This window comes from Sus scrofa, chromosome 10, assembly GCF_054392235.1.
Source record: "Sus scrofa isolate SSC_HxYL_T2T_F1_AM1 chromosome 10, Sscrofa_HxYL_maternal_Yorkshire_Landrace_v2.0, whole genome shotgun sequence".
Classification (NCBI taxonomy): Eukaryota; Metazoa; Chordata; class Mammalia; order Artiodactyla; family Suidae; genus Sus; species Sus scrofa.
The window spans coordinates 79,182,858-79,206,419 of NC_139392.1; the positions used below are offsets into that span (position 1 = coordinate 79,182,858).

General features: G+C 38.8%; 1 protein-coding gene and 1 long non-coding RNA gene across 3 annotated transcripts in view; both read right to left on the reverse strand.

Annotated features, from left to right (window-relative positions):
- LOC146399544 (uncharacterized) overlaps positions 1 to 23,562 on the reverse strand; it is a 345,027-nt gene that overhangs the window by 211,205 nt on the left and 110,260 nt on the right. The gene's annotated exons all lie outside the window — the stretch shown is intronic.
- SPAG6 (sperm associated antigen 6) overlaps positions 1 to 23,562 on the reverse strand; it is a 75,495-nt gene that overhangs the window by 7,995 nt on the left and 43,938 nt on the right. For both annotated transcript variants that reach the window (NM_001159312.1, XM_084978699.1), the window contains 6 exons: positions 18,079 to 18,284; positions 16,786 to 16,959; positions 15,554 to 15,706; positions 12,855 to 13,046; positions 4,672 to 4,788; positions 276 to 421 (listed from right to left, as the gene is read on the reverse strand). In NM_001159312.1, the coding sequence (NP_001152784.1) occupies positions 276 to 421; positions 4,672 to 4,788; positions 12,855 to 13,046; positions 15,554 to 15,706; positions 16,786 to 16,959; positions 18,079 to 18,284 (988 nt within the window). The remainder of the gene's footprint in view (positions 1 to 275; positions 422 to 4,671; positions 4,789 to 12,854; positions 13,047 to 15,553; positions 15,707 to 16,785; positions 16,960 to 18,078; positions 18,285 to 23,562) is intronic.

Genomic DNA, 23,562 nt, shown 5'->3' on the forward strand with positions numbered 1-23,562 from the left:
TTTTAACTTTGTATTTGGGTATTCTCTAGTAAAGCATTATTAAATTAATACAGAAATGCCTCAAATGACACTCCAGCTTGATTTGGAAATATATGTGTAAATTGGAACATCATTTCACTTGAGGGGTGGAAGAGATAAGAAGAGAAGTTCAAGGTCTCCACTGGTCTTACATGGTATTTCAAAGTCCACATGTTGACACAGTGGATATAAAAATCAAGATTTGAGAACAGAAAAACTATATGATAACTTAGACCTTCTCAGAGTCCATTTCCCACCTTACTATTTCTTCTGGGTAGCAGTTGTTAATACTGTTGATGTATTCTTGAAGGAGAGATCCAGGTTCTGCCTTTATCTCTTGAACCTTTTTAAGTCCACCACTTGTTACAAAAAGTCGTCGTGCTTTGCTATCATGTGGCAGCACCTTGAAAAGTGAAGCACATAAAAATGTCAGCTTTTCTTTTCCTCGCTGGATTTCACTACTGAAAAGCAATACTATATCTGAGGAAATGTAAAAGAGAATTTATGCCAATATACCTATAACATAATGAGCCTAAACCTGCTGATGACTAGAAGTAAATGCAGCCTTTTCAGAAATGTGCTAACTTCTTACGCTGTGAAGATGGAATAACGGTAATGAGCGAGAGCAAAGGCGATGGGACCCACTCATGTAGGTAAGATGTAAAGCAGTGTCCGTCCTTTCCTTACATGCATTCGAGGTCGCTCCAAAATTAAAGCCAAGCTCCTTAACAAGGCACAGAGGGCCTTTTGTGACTTAGGTCTTAAATACCTCTCCAGCTTCCTTCCCTACCGATCTCTTTGCTAAATTTTGTTTCAATATCTTCAAAGGGCGCATCTGAGCTATTTCTTGCCTTTGCCTCTGCTGTTTCTCTTTCTAGAATGCCCCTCCACCTTCCACACACCTCCCCCAGTATTTGGCTATCCCGTTCATATTTTAAGACTCAGCTCAGCTCAGGTGTTGCCTCCTTTAAGTAACTTTCTCTGGGACACCCCTATTTTCTATTTCCAGGATGAGTTAGGTTTTTTTCTTCTCTCTTAGCTTTTTTGTTAAACCCTTGTCAGTGCACTTGCCACATAATCTTTCAATTATCACTTTATATGTCTGTCACACTTACATGTCATTGACGGTAGAAACCACTCATTCATTTCCCTCAAAATGAATAATTAGTACCTAATAGATGCTCAGGAAATATTTAGTAAATGAATGAACATACTAAGGAGCTGGCAGAGAAAGGAAATGGAGGAGATGTTAGAGAGACAGACGAAAAACCAGGGAAGTAAGGAACCAACAAATTCAAGAGATTTTAAGAAGCAATCAGTGAGAAGTGAATAAAGTCACTGGATGTAACAGTGGATATTAGTGTGTTGAGAGGAAAGAGCCCATGGAGATGAAGAAGCTAATTACGCAGGACAACCTGACTACCAGGCAAGGAAGAGACAACCGGGTCCTGGGTGGGGAGGGGGCCGCCTCTCTTCTGTGGTCATCGCTACCCTTCTGACAGTTGATTTACAATGTTGTGTTCGTTTCAGATGTACAGCAGTGACTATACATACATGTGTTATTTCAGATTCTTTTCCCTTATAGGTTATTACAAAATACTGAGTATATTGAGTATGGTTCCCTGTGCTATACAGTAGGTCCTCGCTGGCTATCTATTTTATATATAGTAGTGTGTCTGTGTTAATTTCTCCTCCAATCTTGCTCCTTCTCCAAAGATCAGCCTTTTTCACTTGTACTTCCTCCATTGACGTCCTCTCTGAATAACTCAGACTGCATTCACTAATTCCTTCTCATATTAAAAAAAAAAAAAGTTTATCATGGAGTCCAGCACATTGAAGTGTTTTCTAATTGTTTCATCTGGTCCCCCAATTTGATTATACAGTTCCTTGAAAAACTTTGTCTTATTCTTTTTTGGTCGGTCCCTTAATGCTTAACAGAGTGCTGAGTGTGTGTAAGCATTTAACAGATATTTAAAACCGCAAAAGGATCTTGCTAATAGAATGATAATACACATCAACTGGACAATAAAAGATGACTCTAGTGCATATTTCTTTATTTTCTCTCCTTTCTAGGGCCACACCCTCAGCATATGGAAGTTCCCAGGCTAGGGGTCAAATGGGAGCTGTAGCTGCCCCGGCCTACACCACAGCCACAGCAATGGGGTATCCAAGCCAAGGCTACAACCTACACCACAGCTCACGGCAGCACCAGATCCTTAACCCACTGAACGAGACCAGGGATTGAACCTACAACCTCATGGATACTAGTCGATTTGTTTCCACTGAGAACTCCCTAGTGCGTATTTTTAAACATGGGAAAGCCTGTAGATGTGTTGGTTCTAAATATTTTGTTTGGCCTGGAGAGTTTTAATTACTGCCTATCTGCCATGTTAAATTAGTATCCTTTTACCTCTGGAAGTGCTTTCCCAACTCTTTTCTAGTTCTCTGGATCCTTAGATTAAGAAAACACAAAATTCTGCCTGAAGCAAATATTCCCAAAGGCACATTTATAAGCGTACGTGTTATGCAGTCTCGTCTTTATTTTATCTTGGCCATCTAATTTCCACAAATCCCACTGATTTACTTTATTTTATTTTTTGTTTATTTATTTTTTTGCTTTTTAGAACCACACTTGCGGCATGTGGAAGTTCTCAGGCTAGGGGACGAATCGGAGCTACAGATGCAGACCTACACCAGAGCCACAGCAATGCAGGATCTAAGCTGTGTCTTCGACCTACACCACAGCTCACAGCAATGCCGGATCCTTGACCCACTGATCGAGGCCAGGGATCGAACCCGAAACCTCATGGTTCCTAGTCGGATTCGTTTCCGCTGTGCCACGACGGGAACTCCCCAACAATTTACCTTAAAAGTGACTTATTTTGAACTCAGTTTGGGTTAGTGTTCCTTTTCATAGCAAGTTCAATAAATCTAGAATATCTCAGTAGCCTAAAAGATTAGACTATAAAGTAAAGCTTTCAGAAATACTATCACCTGCTCACTTTCACAAGCTGATGACTCTGCAGATGGTCCAATCCTCCCCCAACTCCCCCCCACCCCTTAGCTGATGGCATTAGCCACTCACTTTCTTAACTTAGCACTCAGAAAACAGAGTTTGGTTATTTTCTTAGAAAGAGGATGACAAAGCATAGGTGTCTGATACACAGAACTGTATCCTGAGGTGGCTTCAGCAATGGAAAACCTCCTCCCATCCAGTGACTACGGTGCTTGAGGGGCAGCCAAGCTGTCAGAGACGACAGAAAGGGTTCAGAGAACTGAAGGCTGTTAGCAGACAGTATTATGTTTCAGACAAGTACCTAAAACTAGACCTGTTTAGTTACAGTACCTACTTTACTTGTTTGTTTGTTTATTTTTGACCTTAACCACGGCATGTGGAAGTTCCCAGGCCAGGGAATGGACCCATGCCACAGTTGTGGCCTGTACCATAGCTGCAGCGATGCCAGATCCTTAACCTGCTGTGCCACACAGGAACTTCCATGTAGGGTGATCCTTGAACATTGTAATATACAGGTTTTGTTCATTATTTGTAGAACTGTACAAACAGTGGTACCTCTTTATATAGCATTATAATTGACTATGCAAATGAATTTGCCCTCCCATTCATTTTTATTCATTTTTAAAAATAACCTCAACCACATCTACATTTTATTTCTTAAAAACAACTTTGGGGGGTTTTGTGAGTTGGTTTTTGTTTTGTTTTGAGCGCTTACTATGTGCCTGGGATTAAGCTAAACTCTTTAATCCAACATCTCATTAATCTTTACAATGACCCTATAAAATAGGTTCTCTTATTAGCCCCATTTTATGGGTAATCATACTAAGGTTTAGAGAGGTCAAGACTTTGCTCAAGATTTTACAGCTGATAAGTGGGAAATCCAGGCTCTGCAACTCCAGAGCTTGAGCTCATAGGTGCTGTGGGATACTAATACCAGAGACTCTATTTTCTGAAATCCAACCTCCTGAACACAGTTTAACCAGTTCGTGATAGTGAAGGAGCGCACGCTCTCTCCCAGCCTCGGCTGTCAGTAGTCAGTCCCTCTGGCTGAGCCTCCCCAGCAGCTTGGCCTCTCTGCCTTACTACCTGTAACCGGCACTGATCTAAGAAATACGGCGGCTGCATTTGTTACAGCGTTCACAAAATACATCAATAAACTCCAAATGACTGCCTGAAAGCATCTCCAGTAAAAGGCATCGACTTTGCAAAAAATGTTTCCGTGACTCAGAGACCTTTTTCCTTTTCTTTATGAGATCTTTGCAGTGTTCCCAGATGAGTTAGACTAACAGACACCAGGAAAAGTACCAAAAGTTACTCATCAATATAGATTGTCTGCTTTATGAGACAATTATGGGACAGTTAGTATGTTGACTCTTTACTCTCTAAGAACATAAAAAGACAGTACAGAGACTGTGAGGAAAATGTGAGGAAGAAGTGTAAATTATTTATGTGTGAATTTCGTTAACTTATGTTAATTTGATTAACCCATGTTATCTTCCCTGTCAATATAATCGGTGAAAGTTTAGTAAAACCCACTCCTGCCTTACAGAAGAAAACATTGACCAAAGAGAAGAAACAAGTTAATACCTCATTTTAATTTTCTTCCCCCCCTTCTAGGCTAAGAGAGCGTTTCTTACCTTACTGAACTGTCCGACCACATGCTTCAGAATATTAGGAGGAGCGTCATACAGAAATGGCTCAAGAGCTGGTAAATAGGTGCATTTTTGTAGGATATTCTTTATGGCTTTCTTACTCTATTGAAATACAAAGCAAAATACATAACAAAGTAAATCCACAAAAGCTTGACAAAAACTCATGTCTTGCATTCCAAGAGTTTGAGAGCGAAATGAAGAGCTTATGATGAAAATAGCTGCTTTTGGTGACAAGGTCTACAAACAGGATAGCCAAGGTCCCACCTACTGTACAATGCAGATAGCCTTACTCTACTGCTAACAATTCCAAGTTGGTGGTAGACTGTCAAGTTATTAATCAAGAATTCTAATGACACTAAAAATCCACTAGGGAGCTTTACCGTCCTTCACCAAGAAACATACCTGATTCTTTACTATAAACATCTAGATGAGAATGTATATCATGATTAATAATCAGTTGTAGGGAGCTCCTGTTGTGGCTCAGTGGGTTATGGACCCGACTAATATCCAAGAGGATGTAGGTTCCATCCCTGGCCTTGCTTGGTGGGTTAAGTCTCTTGCCATGAGCTGTGGTATAAGTCTCAGACATGGCTTGGATCTCGCGTTGCTGTGACTGTGGTGTAGGCCTGCAGCTGTAGCTCCAATTCCACCCCTAGCCTGGGAACTTCTATATGCTGCAGGTGTAGCCCTAAAATGAAAAAAAAAAAAAAATCAGTGGTTTTATCCAGCATGAAAGAAATATTAGTATACTCGTTAATTAAGATTTTGTTTACTTGTCAATTTCTGGGCTTAAGATATTATTATTATTATTATTTTGCTTTTTAGGGCTGCGCCCACGACATGTGAAAGTTCCCAGGCTAGGGGTCAAATCGGAGTGACAGCTGCCGGTGTACACCGCAGACATAGCAACACTGGATCCTTAACGCACTGAGCAAAGTCAGGGATCGAACCGGCATCCTCATGGATCCTAGTCAGGTTCATTAACTGCTGAGCCGTGAAGGGAACTCCTGGGCTTAAGATTTTTTTGATAATATTGAGATATAATTTACATTGCATAAATTCACCCATTTTAATTGCATGATTCTATGGATTTTCAGTAAATTTAGAGAGTTGTGCAACCATCACCACACTCTAATTTTAGAACACTTTCATCACCCAGAAAGAAACTTCCTATCCATTTATAGTTACTCCCTATTCTCTCCCTACCAGCCCTCCCAGTAGATTTGATTAGCTACTAATCTATTTTCTGTCTCTAAAAATTTGACTTTTCTGGGCAATTCATAGTGGAGTCATACAACATGTGAACTTTCGGCTGGCCTCTTTCACTGAACATGACGTTTCTGAGGTTCATCCACATATCGGTGCTTTGTTCCTTTATTGTCAAATAGCATTCCATTACACAGATTCAGCACATTTTGTTTATTTATTCACCAATTGTTGGACATGGGGTTATTTCCACTTTTGGCTAGTATGAATAGTGCAACTATGAAGATTCATATGTAAGTTTGTGTGTAGACAAATGTTTTCATTTCACTTGGGAAGATTCTGAGGGATAGAGTTGTCAGGTGATAATGGTAAATCTTGAGAAACTGCCAAACTATTTTTAAACATGACTGCAACATTTTACATTCCCACCAGTTATGTAAGAAAGTTTGATGCTCCATGTGATGATCAACACTTGTTATTGCCTGTCTTATTAATTGTGGGTGTGAAGTAATATCTCATTATGGTTTGGATTTGATTTCTCTAGGGACTAATGATGTTGAACATCTTTTCATGTGCTGATTGAAAAATAAAATATCTCTTCAAATATTTTGCCCACTGTTTAACTGGGTTATTTGTCTTCTTATTGAGTTGTAAGCACTCTTTATATATTTGGAATACAAGTCCTTGCTTGAATATATGATTTGCAAGTAATTTTTCCAAGTCTGTGGTTTGTCTTTTGCTTTTCTCAATGGTGTCTTTTGAGGCATACAAGTTTTTCTTTTTTTCTTTTTTGTCTTTTTGCCTTTTCTAGGGCCGCTCCCACAGCATATGGAGGTTCCCAGGCTAGGTAGGGAGTCTAATCAGAGCTGTAGCCGCCAGCCTACACCACAGCCACAGCAACTCGGGATCTGAGCTACATCTGTGACCTACACCACAGCTCACAGCAATGCCGGATCCTTAACCCATTGAGTGAGGCCAGGGATCAAGCCCACAACCTCCTGATTCCTAGTCAGATTTGTTAACCACTGAGCCAAGATGGGAACTCCAAATTTTTCATTTTGACTCAACCCAATTTATCAATGTTTTCTTTTACTACCTGTGTTTTAAGTGTCATTTCTAAGAAATCAATATTTAATCCAATGTTAAATAGATTTATCCCTATGTTTTCTTCTAAGAGTTTTTTATTAGTCTTAACTCTTATATTTAGATCTATTATCCATTTTCAGTTAATTCTGGTATATGGTATGATATAAGGGTTCAAATTAATATTTTTTTGAGGATATAATAATTGTATTAGTACCATTTGCTGAAAATAATATCCTTTTAACATTAAATTGCATTTGTGAAAAATCAATGAACTATAAAAGGGTCTATCTCAGATTTTCAATTCTATTACTTCATCAATATGTGTGTCTTTCTATCAGCAGGTATCACACTGTCTTGATTGCTGTAGCCTTGTAATAAATTTTGAAATTGGGCAGTATAAGCCCTTCTTTTTCAAGATGATTTTGGTTAGCCTGAGTCCTTTGCATTTTGATATCAATTTTAGGATGAGTTTCTCAAATTCTGAGGAGAAAAAAGGCAGTTGGGGAGTTCCTGTCATGGTGCAGCAGAAATGAATCTGACTAGGAACCATGAGGTTGTGGGTTTGATTCCGGGCCTCACTCCATGGATCTGGCCTTACTGTGAGCTGTGGTGTAGGTCGCAGAAGCAGCTCAGATCCTGCGTTGCTGTGGCTCTGGTGTAGGCTGGTGGCTGTAGCTCAGAACGGACCCCTGGCCTGGGAACCTCCATATGCCTTGGGTGCGGCCCTAAAAGGACAAAGCAAAAAAAAGGCAGTTGGGATTTTGACAGGGATTGTACTGGATATATAGATCAATTTAGGGAGTATTGCCATTTTAACAATATTGAATCTTCCAATCTGTTAAAATAGAATGTCTCTTCATTTATTCAGACTTTCTTAAATTCTTTTCAGTGATGTTCTATAGTTTTCAGTGTACTAGTCTTATACTTTTTTTTGTTATATCTATCCCTAAGTATTATATTCTTTTTGATCTTATCATGACTAAAACTACTCTCTTAATTCCATATTTGATTACTCGTTACTAGGATATAGAAATACAATTGACTTTTATATATTGATCTTATATCCAGTGATTTTGTTTAATTCTTAGTAGTTGCTGCATTTACGTGTATGTGTTTGTGTGTATTCCTTAGGATGTTCTTCATTCAAGGTCATGCCACATGTTTGGTTTAAAATTTATTAGCCTTTAGAAAATATGCCTTCTATTTGGTTATTTACGGCTGTGAGCAAAATAAAATAGTTCTTACAGCTTCATACTGTGAACTGTACAGAAATTACATGGGATCAACAAACCCTTTTATTTACCTAATTCAGGAAATCAAGCAATGCGTTTCTTTGAAATAATGAGTAAGAGATTATGAACCTTACTACAGGTCATGGCATTGTGTGTTCATCTTTATTTATTTATTTATTTATTTATTTTTTTTGCTATTTCTTGGGCCGCTCCCGTGGCATATGGAGGTTCCCAGGCTAGGGGTCCAATCGGAGCTGTAGCCACTAGCCTACGCCAGAGCCACAGCAATGCGGGATCCGAGCCGCATCTGCAACCTACACCACAGCTCATGGCAATGATGGATCATTAACCCACTGAGCAAGGGCAGGGACCAAACCCGCAACCTCATGGTTCCTAGTCGGATTCGTTAACCACTGCACCACGACGGGAACTCCAGTGTGTGTTCATCTTTAGACATGCATAGTACATGATGATGTGAGGGAAGGAGCCATGGGCTATGTATTCAGGGCAACTTGGGTTTGAGCCTGGGTTTTCTATGAACTTGCATAGCAACTAGAGTTCCATATTCACTAATTTTCCCATCATTTCTAAAAACTGGCTCTGTCCACACTGATCAAAGCTATTGTAAAACGACAGTAAATGACTGGAAATACTACTTTTTTTTTGTCTTTTGTCTTTTTAGGGCCGCACCCATGGTATATGGGGGTTCCCAGGCTAGGGGTCAAATCAGAACTGTGACCACAGCCACAACAATGAGGGATCTAAGCCATGTCTGCAACCTATACCACAGCTCAAGGCAATGCCAGATCCCCAACCCACTGAGCAAGGCCAGGGATGGAACCCGTGTCCTTATGGATACTAGTCGGGTTCGTTGACCACTGAGCCACAATGGGAACTCCTTTTTTAACCTCTTAACAACATATATAAGAAAAGTAATTAACAAAATAAAACCGTCAATTCTAGGCAAACGCTTGATGCCACTTTGACTGCTTTTCACAGAAAAATGAAAGGAATAACAAAAACTTATTTATTGTTGCTTTCCTTAATGAATGATCTTTAATGAAAACAGCCTGCAATGAAAAATGTTTCTCATTCAAAAGTTAAGTTTGGGGGAGTTCCTGTTGTGGCGCAGCAGAAATGAATCTGACTAGGAACCATGAGGTTGTGGGTTCGACTCCTGGCCTCGATCAGTAGGTTGAGGATCTGGCATTGCTGTGGCTGTGGTACAGGTCCAATTCGACCCCTAGCCTGGGAACCTCCATATCCTCTGGGTGCAGCCCTAGAAAGAAAGAAAGAAAGAAAGAAAGAAAGAAAAAAGAAATTCACACCAACTAGGATGGCTATAGTAAAAAGCAAAGATAATAACAAGTGATGGCAAAGATGTAGAAAAATTAGAACCGCATACATTGCTGGTGGAAATGTGAAATGGTATAATGGTATAAACACATTGGAAAACAATTTGGCAGTTCCGTAAAATATTAAAAAGAGTTATCATATGACCTCCATTCCTAGGTATAGACCCAAGAGAAATGAGAACATACATGTACACAAAAATCTGTACAATAATATTCATAGCAGCCTAAGTCATAATAGTCAAAGACTAGAAATAACCCAATGTTCAAGCAGTGAATAGGTAAACAAAATGTGGTATAACAGTACAATGGAATATTATTTGATGACTAAAAGGAGCAATATATTGATATATGCTATAATATGGATGAACCTTGAAAGTCATGCTCAGTGAAGGAGGCAGGCACAAAAGGTCATATATATTGTATAGTTCCATTTAAATGAAATGTCCAGAAGAGGTAAATCCCCAAATACAAATGGTAAATTAATTGTTGCCTGGGGCTAAACAGGGAGGATATGGAGTGACCCCTAATGTGAGAATGAGAATGTTCCAAAATTAGATTGTAGTGATGGTTGCACCTGTGAAGATACTAAAACCATTGACTTATACAGTTTAAATGGGTAAATAATATGGTATATATAATAACATATATTTATTAGCAACAAAGCCGCTAAAAATGAAGGGGAACAACTAAGACATCAAGAATATAATAATTAAGTCAAATAGTTATCTTAGAAATAGTTTTATAAACAATTCAAATGCCAAACTAAGATGGCACATGTTGATATGATTCCTCTAAATCAAAACAAATAAAAATGCAATTGCCTGAATATTTTCAAATAGATAAGATTATATAAAAGATACATATTTTCATCTCTTATAAGGTATTTCAAATTACATAGGTGCAGGCAGAGAGTGAGGCTATGTAAAAACATGCAAGAAATTCCAAGTGGCTGCTCCTTGGCTCCCCTGGATCAGAACCAATCAGAGAATGTTTACAGAAGCTGACATGCCTTTGGTACAAAATGAACTTCAACATGGCCTTATAATTTGAAAGTTGCTACAGAGTTACAAATGCAAAATAGCATTAGGCAATTCCTGAAGCTCTTGGATAGTTTTCCCTACTTAGATAGTGTCAAATCAAACAGACTTAGACTTTTCCTTCTAAAGCTTTTGAAACAACTGATAGAATCCAAGAGACCTGAGGAAGAAAAAAAAAAAAGAATGATTAAGTCCCTACAACAGGAAAATATTTGGATGGACTTAAAGCCTTGGAAAGATTACCGACAGGACAACAATTGAAAAATCACTTTAAATTTAATGTCCGCTGTACTTCCTGAAAGTAAATATTACAACAAATAAAGACACAAGGAACCTTCGGTTAGTACACCTAAATAAATAAAACCACTTTTGTTAAACTAATAAAACCACCTTTGTTAAACTAATACACAGTACAAATTATTTGACTTCAAAAGTAAAGTTTTCAAACTTATTTTACTCCAGTGATATGTATACACTATAACCACAGTAATTCATTAAAAACCAAGTTATATAAATGTGGTAGCCTATAAATAGTATATAGTGCTCCCTAAGAGGCTATTTGCAAGGGTTTCTCAAACTATAATTACTATTGACTCCATTATTAATTATTCATGCTCTAGCTGATGTATTTCTTTATTTCCCTGGATCACTAGAGGTAAGGGTGGGAGGGGAGAAGTGAGGAGGAGGGAGGAGGAAAGAGAAGGAAGTTGGTGGGGGGAGGAAAGACAATGATGATAATGGGTGAGAGAAACATGAGGCAAAAAGAGAACTACATACATAGGTTAAAATTATATGTATGTAAATCAGCAGTACTTGGACAACTCAAAACTGGAAGTGGAGTTGTGGTTTCTCACCAGAAGGTCAAAAAACATCAAAGAATTGTTAAATAGGGGAAGACCTTAGCACATGGTCAATCTTACTCTCTACCAAGTATTGCCAAGGAATGGACTCAACATTGGAGACAATGGAAAAAGCCCTAAATCTATTAAATCATTGCTTTGATCTAGAAAGTCTTATAAAAATTGAAAAAAGGTTAATCCGAGAAATCAACTTCCCTCAATGAATTTGTAGAGAAAAACACATGTCAACATAACCAAATCAACATACATTCACTTCAATAAAATTTATAAATCAAATAAATGACTCACTATATGATTTTCTGAGTCCCTCAACCATACAGTTCAAGTAGACTTCCTGCGTCATTATACCATCTAAAGCTGACCGAGCAAATGTGTTTTCCTACTTGTTCCTTTATTATTTTAATTAAAATCTGAAAATAATTTAACTTACTGTTAATTTGATTTATTTTTATTTTTTTGTCTTTTTGCCTTTTCTAGAGCCGTATCCACAGCATGTGGAGGTTCTAATCAGAGCTGTAGCTGCCGGCCTACACCAGAGTCACAGCAATGCCAGATCCTTAACCCACTGAGCAAGGCCAGGGATTGAACTCGCAACCTCGTGGTTCCTAGTCAGATTCGTTAACCACTGAACCACGACGGGAACTCCACTGTTAATTTGATTTTGAATTATTATCTTTTCTGTGTTTTTCCCTTATCCCAAGTCAATTCTGAAAGCTGCTTTCAAAAAGTTACATGTTTTCCTAATAGGGAATATGCTGGAAAACATTTTTCTCTCTTTGAAATTCTAAAATTATTTTTTTTAAATCCTACTTTAGATTCATGTTTTAGGAATCATTTTAATAGCCAGTAATATTTTTTCAGAAATCTTGGATTTTTTTTAAAAAAATGCATGGTTTTGAAGTTTTAGTGAATTTTATGGTCATTTTTCTTTTAAGAAACAGATATAAGACACAATTAAAAATCAGGCAGACTTGGAATTCAGAGAGGTAGGTCAGAGTTTCAGGAATACCTCTGGAAAGCACCTTACATTTTTTTAGGCTCAATTTTTTAATGTGAGATGGACTAAAGTTCTCTCCAACCAATGCTACCTCTGAAATTCCAGTATTCGATGCCTACCATAAGAAAAGTCAAGAGAAACGTAGAAGGAAACAACCAGATATTCACTTTACAAACACCTTTGTACCCGTAGAGAACGTTCTTTGAACTATATCACTAACTTTTTAGAGACAGGGCTAAGCTGTTTTCGTAGAGTCATCTCAATTCTTCCGGTCAATGTATTTCCTGACTCAGAAAAGCAATATTGTCCATAATGAAAATTAAAACATATTGAGTCACATCTTTTTAAGAATGAGTCAAAATCTGCATCAAAACAGTGAGGAATTAAGCCCTTACTTTTACTTGAAGGTCCTCGGAACTTTCTGTGCACATGTACAAAGAAAGCAGGACCGGCAGAGTGTTGGTGACGGCGACGGCCCGGGCGTGCTCGGGGGTGTATCTCCCGATCTGTCCCAGGGCCCAGGCAGCGGCCGCCTTGATGTGATCTTCTGGCTCTTCCGACAGGCACACTGACAACTGGGGCACACCCTGCAGCGGTGATCAAAAGAGCAAGTGTTAAGAATCTCAAGCAGGATTAAAGAGTTTTCCATGTCTCTCAGACATTAGAAGGAATTATTTTGGTCTTGATCCTTTTTTTTTTCTTAAACGGTTCAATAAATGAGCACTTCACAGGGACTGTCATTTTTCAAGTCAATAAAATGACTAGAACTAATTTGCCTTAATTATCTGTAACAATCCAACTAAACTAAATCTCTCTACTAACGTTTACTCCCCAAATAGAGGCATTTAACCAAAAAACAGATGCCAGAGGTAAGTATTTAAGGCAAAACTAGATGCTACTGTGGCAAATTAAAAATGCGTAGGATTTTAAAAACCTTTTGCTTTCCTTTCTTAAAAAAGCAAATTCAGAATCCTTTTAAAAATTGACTTTTCACCAAATATAACAGATTTAAGAACCAAATAACTACTAGAGATCCAAAATCAAATGAATAGTATGAGAAGAGTTCTATTCAAGTAAATTTTAGGTGAAGTATATTCACTAAAACATTTCCTGAAATAGTAGAGTCCCATTAATTTTGGACAACGTTTACATGACAGTTGCCCATTTTAACATGATTGAATGTCAAATGAGTACTTTTGTTACACAGACGACGTGTGCTCATATTCTGTACTCCAAACCTCAATTGTATTGAGATAACCAAAAGCGAATTAACCCAAAGGCCTCAAACACATCACAATTTATATACCCAAGGAAGAGTCAAATGCCCGAATCAAATTATAATCCCAGATTCTGTAGAGGCATAATTTTCCAACTACCTTGAGACTATGAGAACTATCACCTTAAATTTAGTGCCACAAAAGCCACTATCACATGGTTATGCTACTACAGCAAAGGGCAAATGATAATATATACGTTTTTCCCTCCACCTTCACATTTGGTTTTTAAGACCAATTTCCTGAAGAGATATGCTGTATTTCTTCATTGGCTTTTTTTTTTTTTTTTCATAACCAAAGTGTTCTATTTTATTGTTTTTTTTTTTTTTTAAGTTTGATTACTTCTTTGGCTTCTTAGAACTAAAAATATGTGTCTGTCCATACCAAAAAAAAAAAAAAAAAAAAAAAAAGTTCTGACCTCTCTTCAGAATGAGGCAGCTTTCCAGAATGTCCACACTTCTGAGACACATCAAGATGGAAGAAGCAGGAGGAAAAGAAGATAGCTCCCTTCCCACCCCCCCCAACCTCTGAGTTACTGGCCAATGAGACAAGGAAAGTGAATGTGCTTTGAACATTATAAAGTATTATTTAGATGGGAGGTGCTGTCAGTCCTGATGGAACATGTGGCAAAAGAAAAATGAGGCTGTACTGCATGCTTTGCCTCAAACTCTGCCCCCTCCCCCTCCAACCTAGCAACTAAATGAAAGACAAACCAGGTGGGAGAGGCCAGCAGCAGCTCCAACCAGAGGAGGGGAGCGCCTCCCAGGTCGTCTGGGGAAGAAACACCGGAAGCAGAAGGAACTGCTGCTTCTCTCATCTTCCCTCTTGTGTGTAGGCTTTCTGACCACCCACAAAAGAACTGAGAATCAAGAATCCCGGTAATACTCCCACAGAGACCCTTCAGAGAGCAGCACCACTGCTCTAGTCAGTACCAGAGTCTTTGGTAATCGAAGAACAAAAGGAAAAGTCTGGGATAAAGAGAGAGTGAAGTAAAGAATAATCAAGGAATAGGTAAAAAAATAAAGATCTGAGCCTCCTTTTTATTCTGAGGATTAGCAGAGGATAAAAAAAAAAAAAAATCCACACTTCTGTTTAACATACAGCAGTGGGTTTTCCATGCTGATAAGAAACCCACGCCATAGAGGGTCCCCAGAGACACAGGGAGCACAAAGCCTGTGAAGCATGCTTCAGGAGATCAATACGTACTCATTCAACAAATATTTTTTGAGCACCTACTATGAGCCAGGACAACATGATCTGGTGGGTTAAATACCAAGTTGTAAATTGAGATAAGGCCAGATCCCTAGAGCATGGAAACAGAAACACTGCTGTCCGCCTGTGCTCTGAATTGCCTATGTCTGAGAGAGGCAAAATTAGCTCATAGAAGCTGAAGAAGAGAGCCATCCATTGTCATCTCCTGCCCAAAGGGCAAGAAGGGGGAGAACGTGCAGACCTCCGAGAATAATGCCAACGACCACCTGGCATGTCATCTATGATAGCTGTCTTTAACAGGAGTATGCTTTGCATATTTGTGAGTATATACAGTCAATCCTTCAAGATGCAAATGTGCAATATTTAAATACAGACAACACTAATTCTCAGAGGTACTGATGTTAAACACTGAGTAAGTCTTTAACCTTCCTGCCAAGTAAACCTTATTTCAAGCATTGCTTTGGGAAACTTAGTAATAAGCCTTGGAAAAAAGCTAGTAATTCTTTGACTCTGGTCAGCTATATTTTACACTCTGTGAAAGAGTGGTCTGTGGTTCTGTCTTGGTGCATCTCGTTGCATAACTAGAGGAAAATGAAGCAAGAACGAACCTTGGAGATGATGACTGCCATGGCCAGGTTCTCAGAATGAGCTGCCACATAGCCCAGCATCATGATGCCTGGCAGCCTTATGTTTCCTTTGCAGGACCCGATGCAATCGATCACCGCAGCCACTCCGCCCGCATTAACTATCAACTGTGAAAGCTAAGAGAAAAGAAGGAGAGCTAGATAACCATGACCCTATAGTGTAAAGGAACTTTCAATATTATATGAGCACTGCCAGATTTTAAATTTTAGGACCTAAAAAAAAATCTGGTAAAATGTGAAATATCATTTAGTGAAATTATGACATTTATCAAAGAATTCGCCCACTGTGAGGAGCCTCTCTGTGGTCCAATTTATCATGTAAAACTTTTACCCCTATCATAATGGAGGTCAAAAGTTCTTACCTAAACTCTAAGCTGAGGGCTAGTTCATAACTAGCTAACTGATGAAACCCCTCATCACAACGCATGGGTTAATCACTGAATGCTGAAAGGCGAGGTCAGACTTGAAATATTCTTGCCTAACTATCCCTCCTTTGCAAACAGTGATCACTAGCTGATTGTACTCCAAACTTGGAAAATCTCAACCACATACACATGTTGGGTGCAATAAGGTACGATGAGGGCTTTGAAGTTTAGTGACATGACAGTGAGTGGTCAAAATAAACACAGAAAAAGATACAACGTCAGAATCCACCGGGATTTGCTTCATCTCTATTTCCTTCACATCTAAGAACTCCGAGCAGGAACCACGGTGGAAGAGCTGCTGTTTGGGTGGTTACACCAGGTCCCGGGGCCGGGTGGGCTCTCCCAGCCTGCAGGGGCACTGTCTCTCTCTATGCCCAGCTGACCTAAAGGGACAGGATCACAAAGTCCCTACCATCTAGAAATGGAAAGCAGAAAGTGATTAAAAACTGAGATTTCACACCCAGTGGTTCTCAACTTGGGGGCACTTTTGTTCCAGGGGAAACACTGGACAATATATGGGGTCATTTTTGCTATGACTGGGGGCGGGGTGTCACTGGCATCTAGTGGGCGGAGGCCAGGAATGCTGCTAAACATCCTCCTACAGTGTACGGACAGTCCCCCCACCACAGAGAATGATCTGGTCCAAAGGGTCAATAGCCCTGACGAAGAGAAACCCGCAGAACATGACACCACCCCTGGGCCCTGTGAACAAACTGATGTTTTACTACGTATTAGTGTATTTTAAAGCTGTTCCCCCCCTCCTTGTTTTACCTCAGGTGTATGTTTTGCAATCTCTCTAATTAAAGTGGAAGCATTTTTCTTCACGTATTCATCTTTGTCCTTCAGGCAGGTAAGTACAACTGGAAAAATCTCTGCTTCAACCACCATTTCTGCCAGATCCACAGAATGCTTTGCAATTTGACTGAGAGCTGAAAGGATCTGACGCTGTCAAGCAAAAGCCAAGCCAAGATGTTATGTAGAGTTCACTGCAGAGTTCAGATGTAATTTAAACTGCTTATACATATTCAAATTCCTTTATAAAAAGGAAAAAACAATCACACATCCAACTGACCTGGGAGTCTCGAGGCATTCACACCCAAGCCCCATACCTAAATACTCAATTTCTTAAATTGCTTAATTTCCAAGTTAAATATCCTAGTTCACACAATTGTCTATTTAAATCTCTATGTATTGAGGCTGGTCAAAGACTGTGGCCCCTGGATGAGTACTATTTCTTAATTATGGAAGAACTGAATTATTAATTTATGATAAATACAGTAATATAATGCAAAAATGACCAAGCAGAACATTTTTGGCATGTTGCTCATATCATTTTAAAGAACTTTAGGAGTTCCCGTCATGGCTCAGCAAAAACGAATCTGACTAGGATCTATAAGGACTCAGGTTTGATCCCTGGCTTGTTCAGTGGGTTAAGGATCCGCCGTTGCCATGAGCTGTGGTGTAGGTTGCAAATGTGGCTCGGATCTGGCGTTGCTATGGCTGTGGCAGCTGCAGCTCCGATTAGACCTCTAGCCTGGGAACCTCCATATGCTGCGGGTGTGGCCCTAAAAAGACAAAAAAAAAAAAAAAAAGAACTTTAAATTGCTTAATTAACAATTTTAAAATCTTATAGAATATAACTGTTAGAACATAAAAGTATAATTGGTGACCATTAACTGAAAATTAGATTTTAGAAAGCTATAAAAAAATGACTATATAAATATGGCAATTTTCATAGGAAACATATATAATAGTGGGCTGGAAAAGCTTTAGGTGCCTTCTACTCTGAGATTTAATTGTCATGTGATTCCTTAATTATTAATTCTGATGCTATATCTAGATTTTGGCATTGCACATATTTTTCCCAGTCATGTATTTACTGTCTAATCCTTATAGCATAATTTTCACATATTAAAGGACCAAATAAATATATAATATATTCATATCTGTTTTCCATGATAATTTACTAATTATTTTAAAATTAATATTAGTCTGTACACATTTCCCTTGTCTTAGATTATTGGAAGCCTGGTCTGTTTGCCTGTTAACTTTGTCTTTGAATACCTTCAACTTAGCATCCGGGTTCAGGATCATCTGGGCTAAGTGAGCAATGGCTCCTGCATCCACCACAGTCTGGGCTAACTCTGGAGAATGCTTTGCAATATCACTGAGGGCGGAAGCAGCAATCCTTTTCAAAGCAATTTCTGGCTCCTGGATACAGAGCACTAAAAGAGGGATGGCTCCCGCATCCACCACAGCTTGTGACAGTTCTGTGGGTCCAAGAAAAGTAATTAAGTGAGTATGGGTGACTGACCCTTGTACAAGCCACTTTTCACCCTGACAGATACAGCAAAGGGAGAAGGGGAGGGCGTACTTCACTGTCTCGACATCTGCATTTCAAATCAGCCTGCCTGGTTTCATGAACCATGTGGACCAATCCTGAGCTGAAAAGAATACAGGTCAATAGATGGACCTCCATTTACATGAACACATTTGAGGTAGATTAGGCTGAAATGGCTTGTTATTCTTTTTTTTTTTTTTTTTTTTTTTTTAAGAGAGTAAGCAGATGTCAGCTGTTTAAGCTCTGACAATTCTGCACTTCTCAATAGGCAAGCATTTTATGCATGGTTTACAATAACAGAGAAAATTAAAGTACCAAAAATTTACCAACCATACTAATTAGGCAGTATTTTGTGCTATTTACATGAGTAAACAGTAACATGAATCTTGTGCCAATAACATCGATTTTTAAATTCCTTTAATCTAATAGTACTTCCAAAAGATTTTTTAAAACTTTATACAAAAGTAAAAGGTATGTTTTCATTGTACATAGAAAAACACTTTCAAAAATGACAACTACAACTGAACAATATGCTTTAATATATAGAGAGAGGTTAATGTTGAATAAAGAAATAAATTTATCTTAAGCATATTTACATGTCAGAAATACTATCTTTTGAATGTACATGTTGATTTAGTTGTGTGTCCAAGAATAACAGCAATAAAAAATAACATGTTTTTAAATTATAGAGAACGGGAGACAAGGAGGCAGACCCATATAACATATGTGTCAAAAATGTCTTTTGAGAAGCACAAAACACAGTACAAGGTTACAGATTCTACTCTCTTTGTGTTCATGGCCTATCTTAATCACATATATCCATTTCTATAATCTTTTCCTTTGAAATTATGTTCTCATTCCCTCAGATTTGTAGTGCCCTGACAATTTATGTCTTAATAGCCAAGCTATTAATTCAGCATATCACTTATAGATAGTCTTTAAAGAAAATACAGTCTTCAATTTTTCGAAAGATTGGAAATATCGCATTTTCTAAAAGGAGATACTGTTAGACAATGCAAGTAAGTGTCCAACACCTGCTTTCCCTCAATTATTATAATTATCCTAGAAGACTCAATATTATATAAACAATTCATTCTTTCATTAAACAAGTATTAATGGAAGGTTATTATGTGCCAGACTCATCCAACACTGGTGTAGATGACACACTTCTACAAATTAACACTAAGTTGATTAACAAATATATTTCAATTTAAAAACTCTAGTGTGAAATGTGAAATACAATGGGAAGTTAAACATAATCTCAGGAACCAGAGGCAGATAAGAGGAATATATATATATATATATATACATATATATATTTTTTTAAGACAACAGCATCAACAGACTGGAACATCGACCTAGCAATCAATAGAAAAAGAGTCCTCAGAAGCATCTCTGAGATTCTGCTGCCATTGCCTGAAGACCAACAGAATAGCAGGTGAAACAGGTCATCACTGTTTCTTTCCTGCCGCCCCCTCCCAAGGGAAATGGGAATAAAACATAAAGTGTGGTATCATGTGATTTCTAGATATAATTTTTATATTTTTTCCTAACTATTAAAATGCTACTTAATTCATTCCAAATCATACATGTTATATGATAACATCAACTTTACATGTACATATATGAGGGCACTTAGAACACATATGTACAGTTTATCCTTGAACAGCACTGGGTTTGGTCTGTGCAGAGCCACTTGTAGGCAGACTTTTTCAACAGTACATCCTGAGGTGCTGCACTATCGGTGGTGGGTTGTGTTCAGAACCGTGGATATGCAGAAACTGCTGATTGGAGGGCTGACTACAAGTTATACTCAGATCACTTTGTATACTGGGCCATTTTGCTGTACAGCAGAAATTGACAACATTGTAAATCAACCATAATAAAATTTTAAATATTATCTTTCTAATTCCCATGGATTTTATCCTTTCCTCAAATAAACTGAGTACCATATTCTCCTCACCCTGAACTCTATAATGTTAGTAATAGAACAAACTCAGTTCTTCTGACTTGTTACCCATTCCCATTCAAAGCTGTTTTCCATCCTTTCTGGGGTAGTGACGTTAAACCAGGGGAAGCCTGGGGATGGCACCAAAGAAAGGTTTGTCTGAAGGTAACGAAGCTCCAAGGACCTGGATGGGGCTGAGCAACTTTGCACTTGCAGTTTCATACACTTCACATCTCCAGCTTACATGGCCCTACAAAACCTGGACCTGCTCTTGGGCGGCACACATTATTATTTATAAATGATATTGTTCTGGTAGAACATACAAATATTGGGTAAGAGACAGTGTATATTCAGGTAAGAGTATAACGGGCCTAAATAACAAACACCATGCTCTATTACACATGCTACAGGCTATTTCATCCTGCTTCCACCACTACTTTTTTCCTGTGGTCTTTCTTCCCTTCCCTACTCCCTACTTTTGCTTTCTCTGGCATTTCTCTGCCAGTTGCTGTTGGCATCTACCTGATAGCCTTTGTCAGTCAGAGCATGGGCTTGGGAATCAATCCTGGAGAATGGGACCTGAGGAGAAGTCAGATGGAAGCATCGGTGAGAGGTTTTCATCTGTAATAAACAGAGATGCACAGGAGGAAATGCTGCCTCTTCTTCACTGGACAGGGGCATGTCTGCCTGCAAATGACATCTGGAACTCCTACATTCATCTTGCGACTATAACAGAAGAAATCATCAAAAAACTGAGGATGGCTGAGTACAAAAATGAAAAACACCTGAGTCCTCCATGACTCTGTTCAGCTGCATAACCAACCTTGGAACTGCCCTGACTCTGAACTCTGTGTCATGTGAAATAAAAAATGTCCTCATTGCTTAAGGCACTTGCGGTTGATATTCTGTAACTTAACAGACCAAAACCTACTGATAGAATTCTGTCCCCTCTCAGGCTTGGTGTATGCACATATTTTCCTCTCTTTTCTGGCCATGAAGTATTCATTACTTGCCTACTCTGTGCTAGAAACTTGGCTAGATCTTGGGGAACTAGAAGGGAGTAAAGCATTGTTCAGATCTACAGGCCTCGCAGGGTGAACATGCACACCGGCCACAGTGCAAAGTGGGGCTGGGAGTCAAGAGTCTGGAGGGTTTGGGGAAATGCACACGGGGTACTGTTTGCAGCAGTGTGTCCCATCTTCCTGCCTTCTCCCCTTTTATTTCCCCCTATACTTTTCTACTCAAAAAAAGCAGTAGTAACCAAAACCCATACAAAATTCTAGTACACTTAAAATTACTCCCCATAGGAGAAATCTCACAGAATTCATTTTTAAGTCTAATTTGGAAATGAGTTTGGTTTGTTCAATTAATCACTATATTTAGGAAATCAAAGATTGATATGTACAGATGCTCCTAAAAGTTTTGTTTTTTGGGGGGGCGGGGGCCACACCTGTGGCAAATAGAAGTTCCCGGGCTAGTAGGCAAAACAAAGCTGCAACTGCCAATCTAGGCCATAGCCGCAGCAACACTGGATCTGAGCTGCATCTGTGACCTGCACTGCAGCTTGGCACAACGCCAGATCCCTAACACACTGAGTGAGGCCAGGGACTGAACCCTGCCTCCTCACAGACACTATGCTGGGTTCTTAACCCACTGAGCTACAATGGGAACTCCCAATTTTTTTTTTTTTTTTTTTAGTGAAACAAGAAATTTATCTTCAGTGCCTGAAACTACCTTAGCCTCATTTTAAATTTTAAATGAATCTTTAAAAAAATTAATCTTTAAGGGATTTCCTGTTGTGGCTCAGCAGGTTAAGAATCAAACTTGTATCTGTGGATGCAGGTTCGACCCCTGGACTTACTCGGTGGGTTAAAGGATCAGCATTGCTGTGAGCTGTGGTGTAGGTCACAGACATGGCTCATATCTGGCATTGCTGTGGCTGTGGCATAGGCCAGCAGCTGCAGCTCCAATTCTAGCCTGGGAACTTCCACATACCATGGGCACGGCCTAAAAAAGCAAAGCAAAGCAAAACAAACAAAAAAAAAAAACCAAAACCAAACAACCAAAACCAAACAACCAAAAACAAACCTTTAAAAACTATACCTTTTATGTAAGAACACATGACATAATCATACACTGTTAGATAACAAGCAAGATTAGAAGTAGTTATGTAAGGAGTTCCCTACTGGCCTAGCAGTTAAGGATCCAGCATTGCCACTGGTGTGGCACAGGTTTGATCCCTCACCCTGGGACTTCTGTATGTTGTAGGTGTGGCCAAAGGTTACAAACAAATAATTTTTATTATCTTTTTTTTTATTTTTTTTTATTTTATTTTATTTTTTTTGTCTTTTGTCTTTTTGTTGTTGTTGTTGTTGCTATTTCTTGGGCCGCTCCCGCGGCATATGGAGGTTCCCAGGCTAGGGGTTGAATCGGAGCTGTAGCCACCGGCCTACGCCAGAGCCACAGCAACGCGGGATCCGAGCCGCGTCTGCAACCTACACCACAGCTCACGGCAACGCCGGATCGTTAACCCACTGAGCAAGGGCAGGGACCGAACCCGCAACCTCATGGTTCCTAGTCGGATTCGTTAACCACTGCGCCACGACGGGAACTCCCCAAACAATTTTTTTTTAAAAAAAGTAGATATGGAAAAATATGCAGAGAAAAATGCTTTATGTTATGCCAACATACTAACAAGTTTAACCAGGGTTGATGGTACTATTGGTGATATATTTTACTTCTCTATCTGCCAAATTTTCTTCAGTGTGATTATTTTTTTTAAATAAAAGAAATATGAACATGTCCTTTGACCATACACTTAACTACTGCTGGGGCTAACTATACTAACATTACTATTACAAAGAAAAATACTTATAAACATTTTAGCTTATTTCTCAATGCAGCAGAAAGTTTCTTATTTAAAAAAAATGGTAGGAATGTATGTCTCCTTCACACAAAATGTTAGGAAAGAGTGCAAAGTTATTCTTTGAGGAATTACTAACATATACTAGAAATATTATCCATTGACTTTTCCACTCTTTCCTTGTCTTAATTCATGCCCTTTGTACAGTTAAAACATTCCATTTTTTAATGTTAAGGGTTATTCATTTTTAAACAATTTTTTAGACTTCATATTAGTGGAAATAAAACTATCCAATAGTGCCTTCCCTATTCACAAATAATTAAAGCCACTGACTGCAGGCATGTAGACACCTGAAGATAGTTCTCAAATCTGATGGTCAACCGTTTTCAGGAAAAG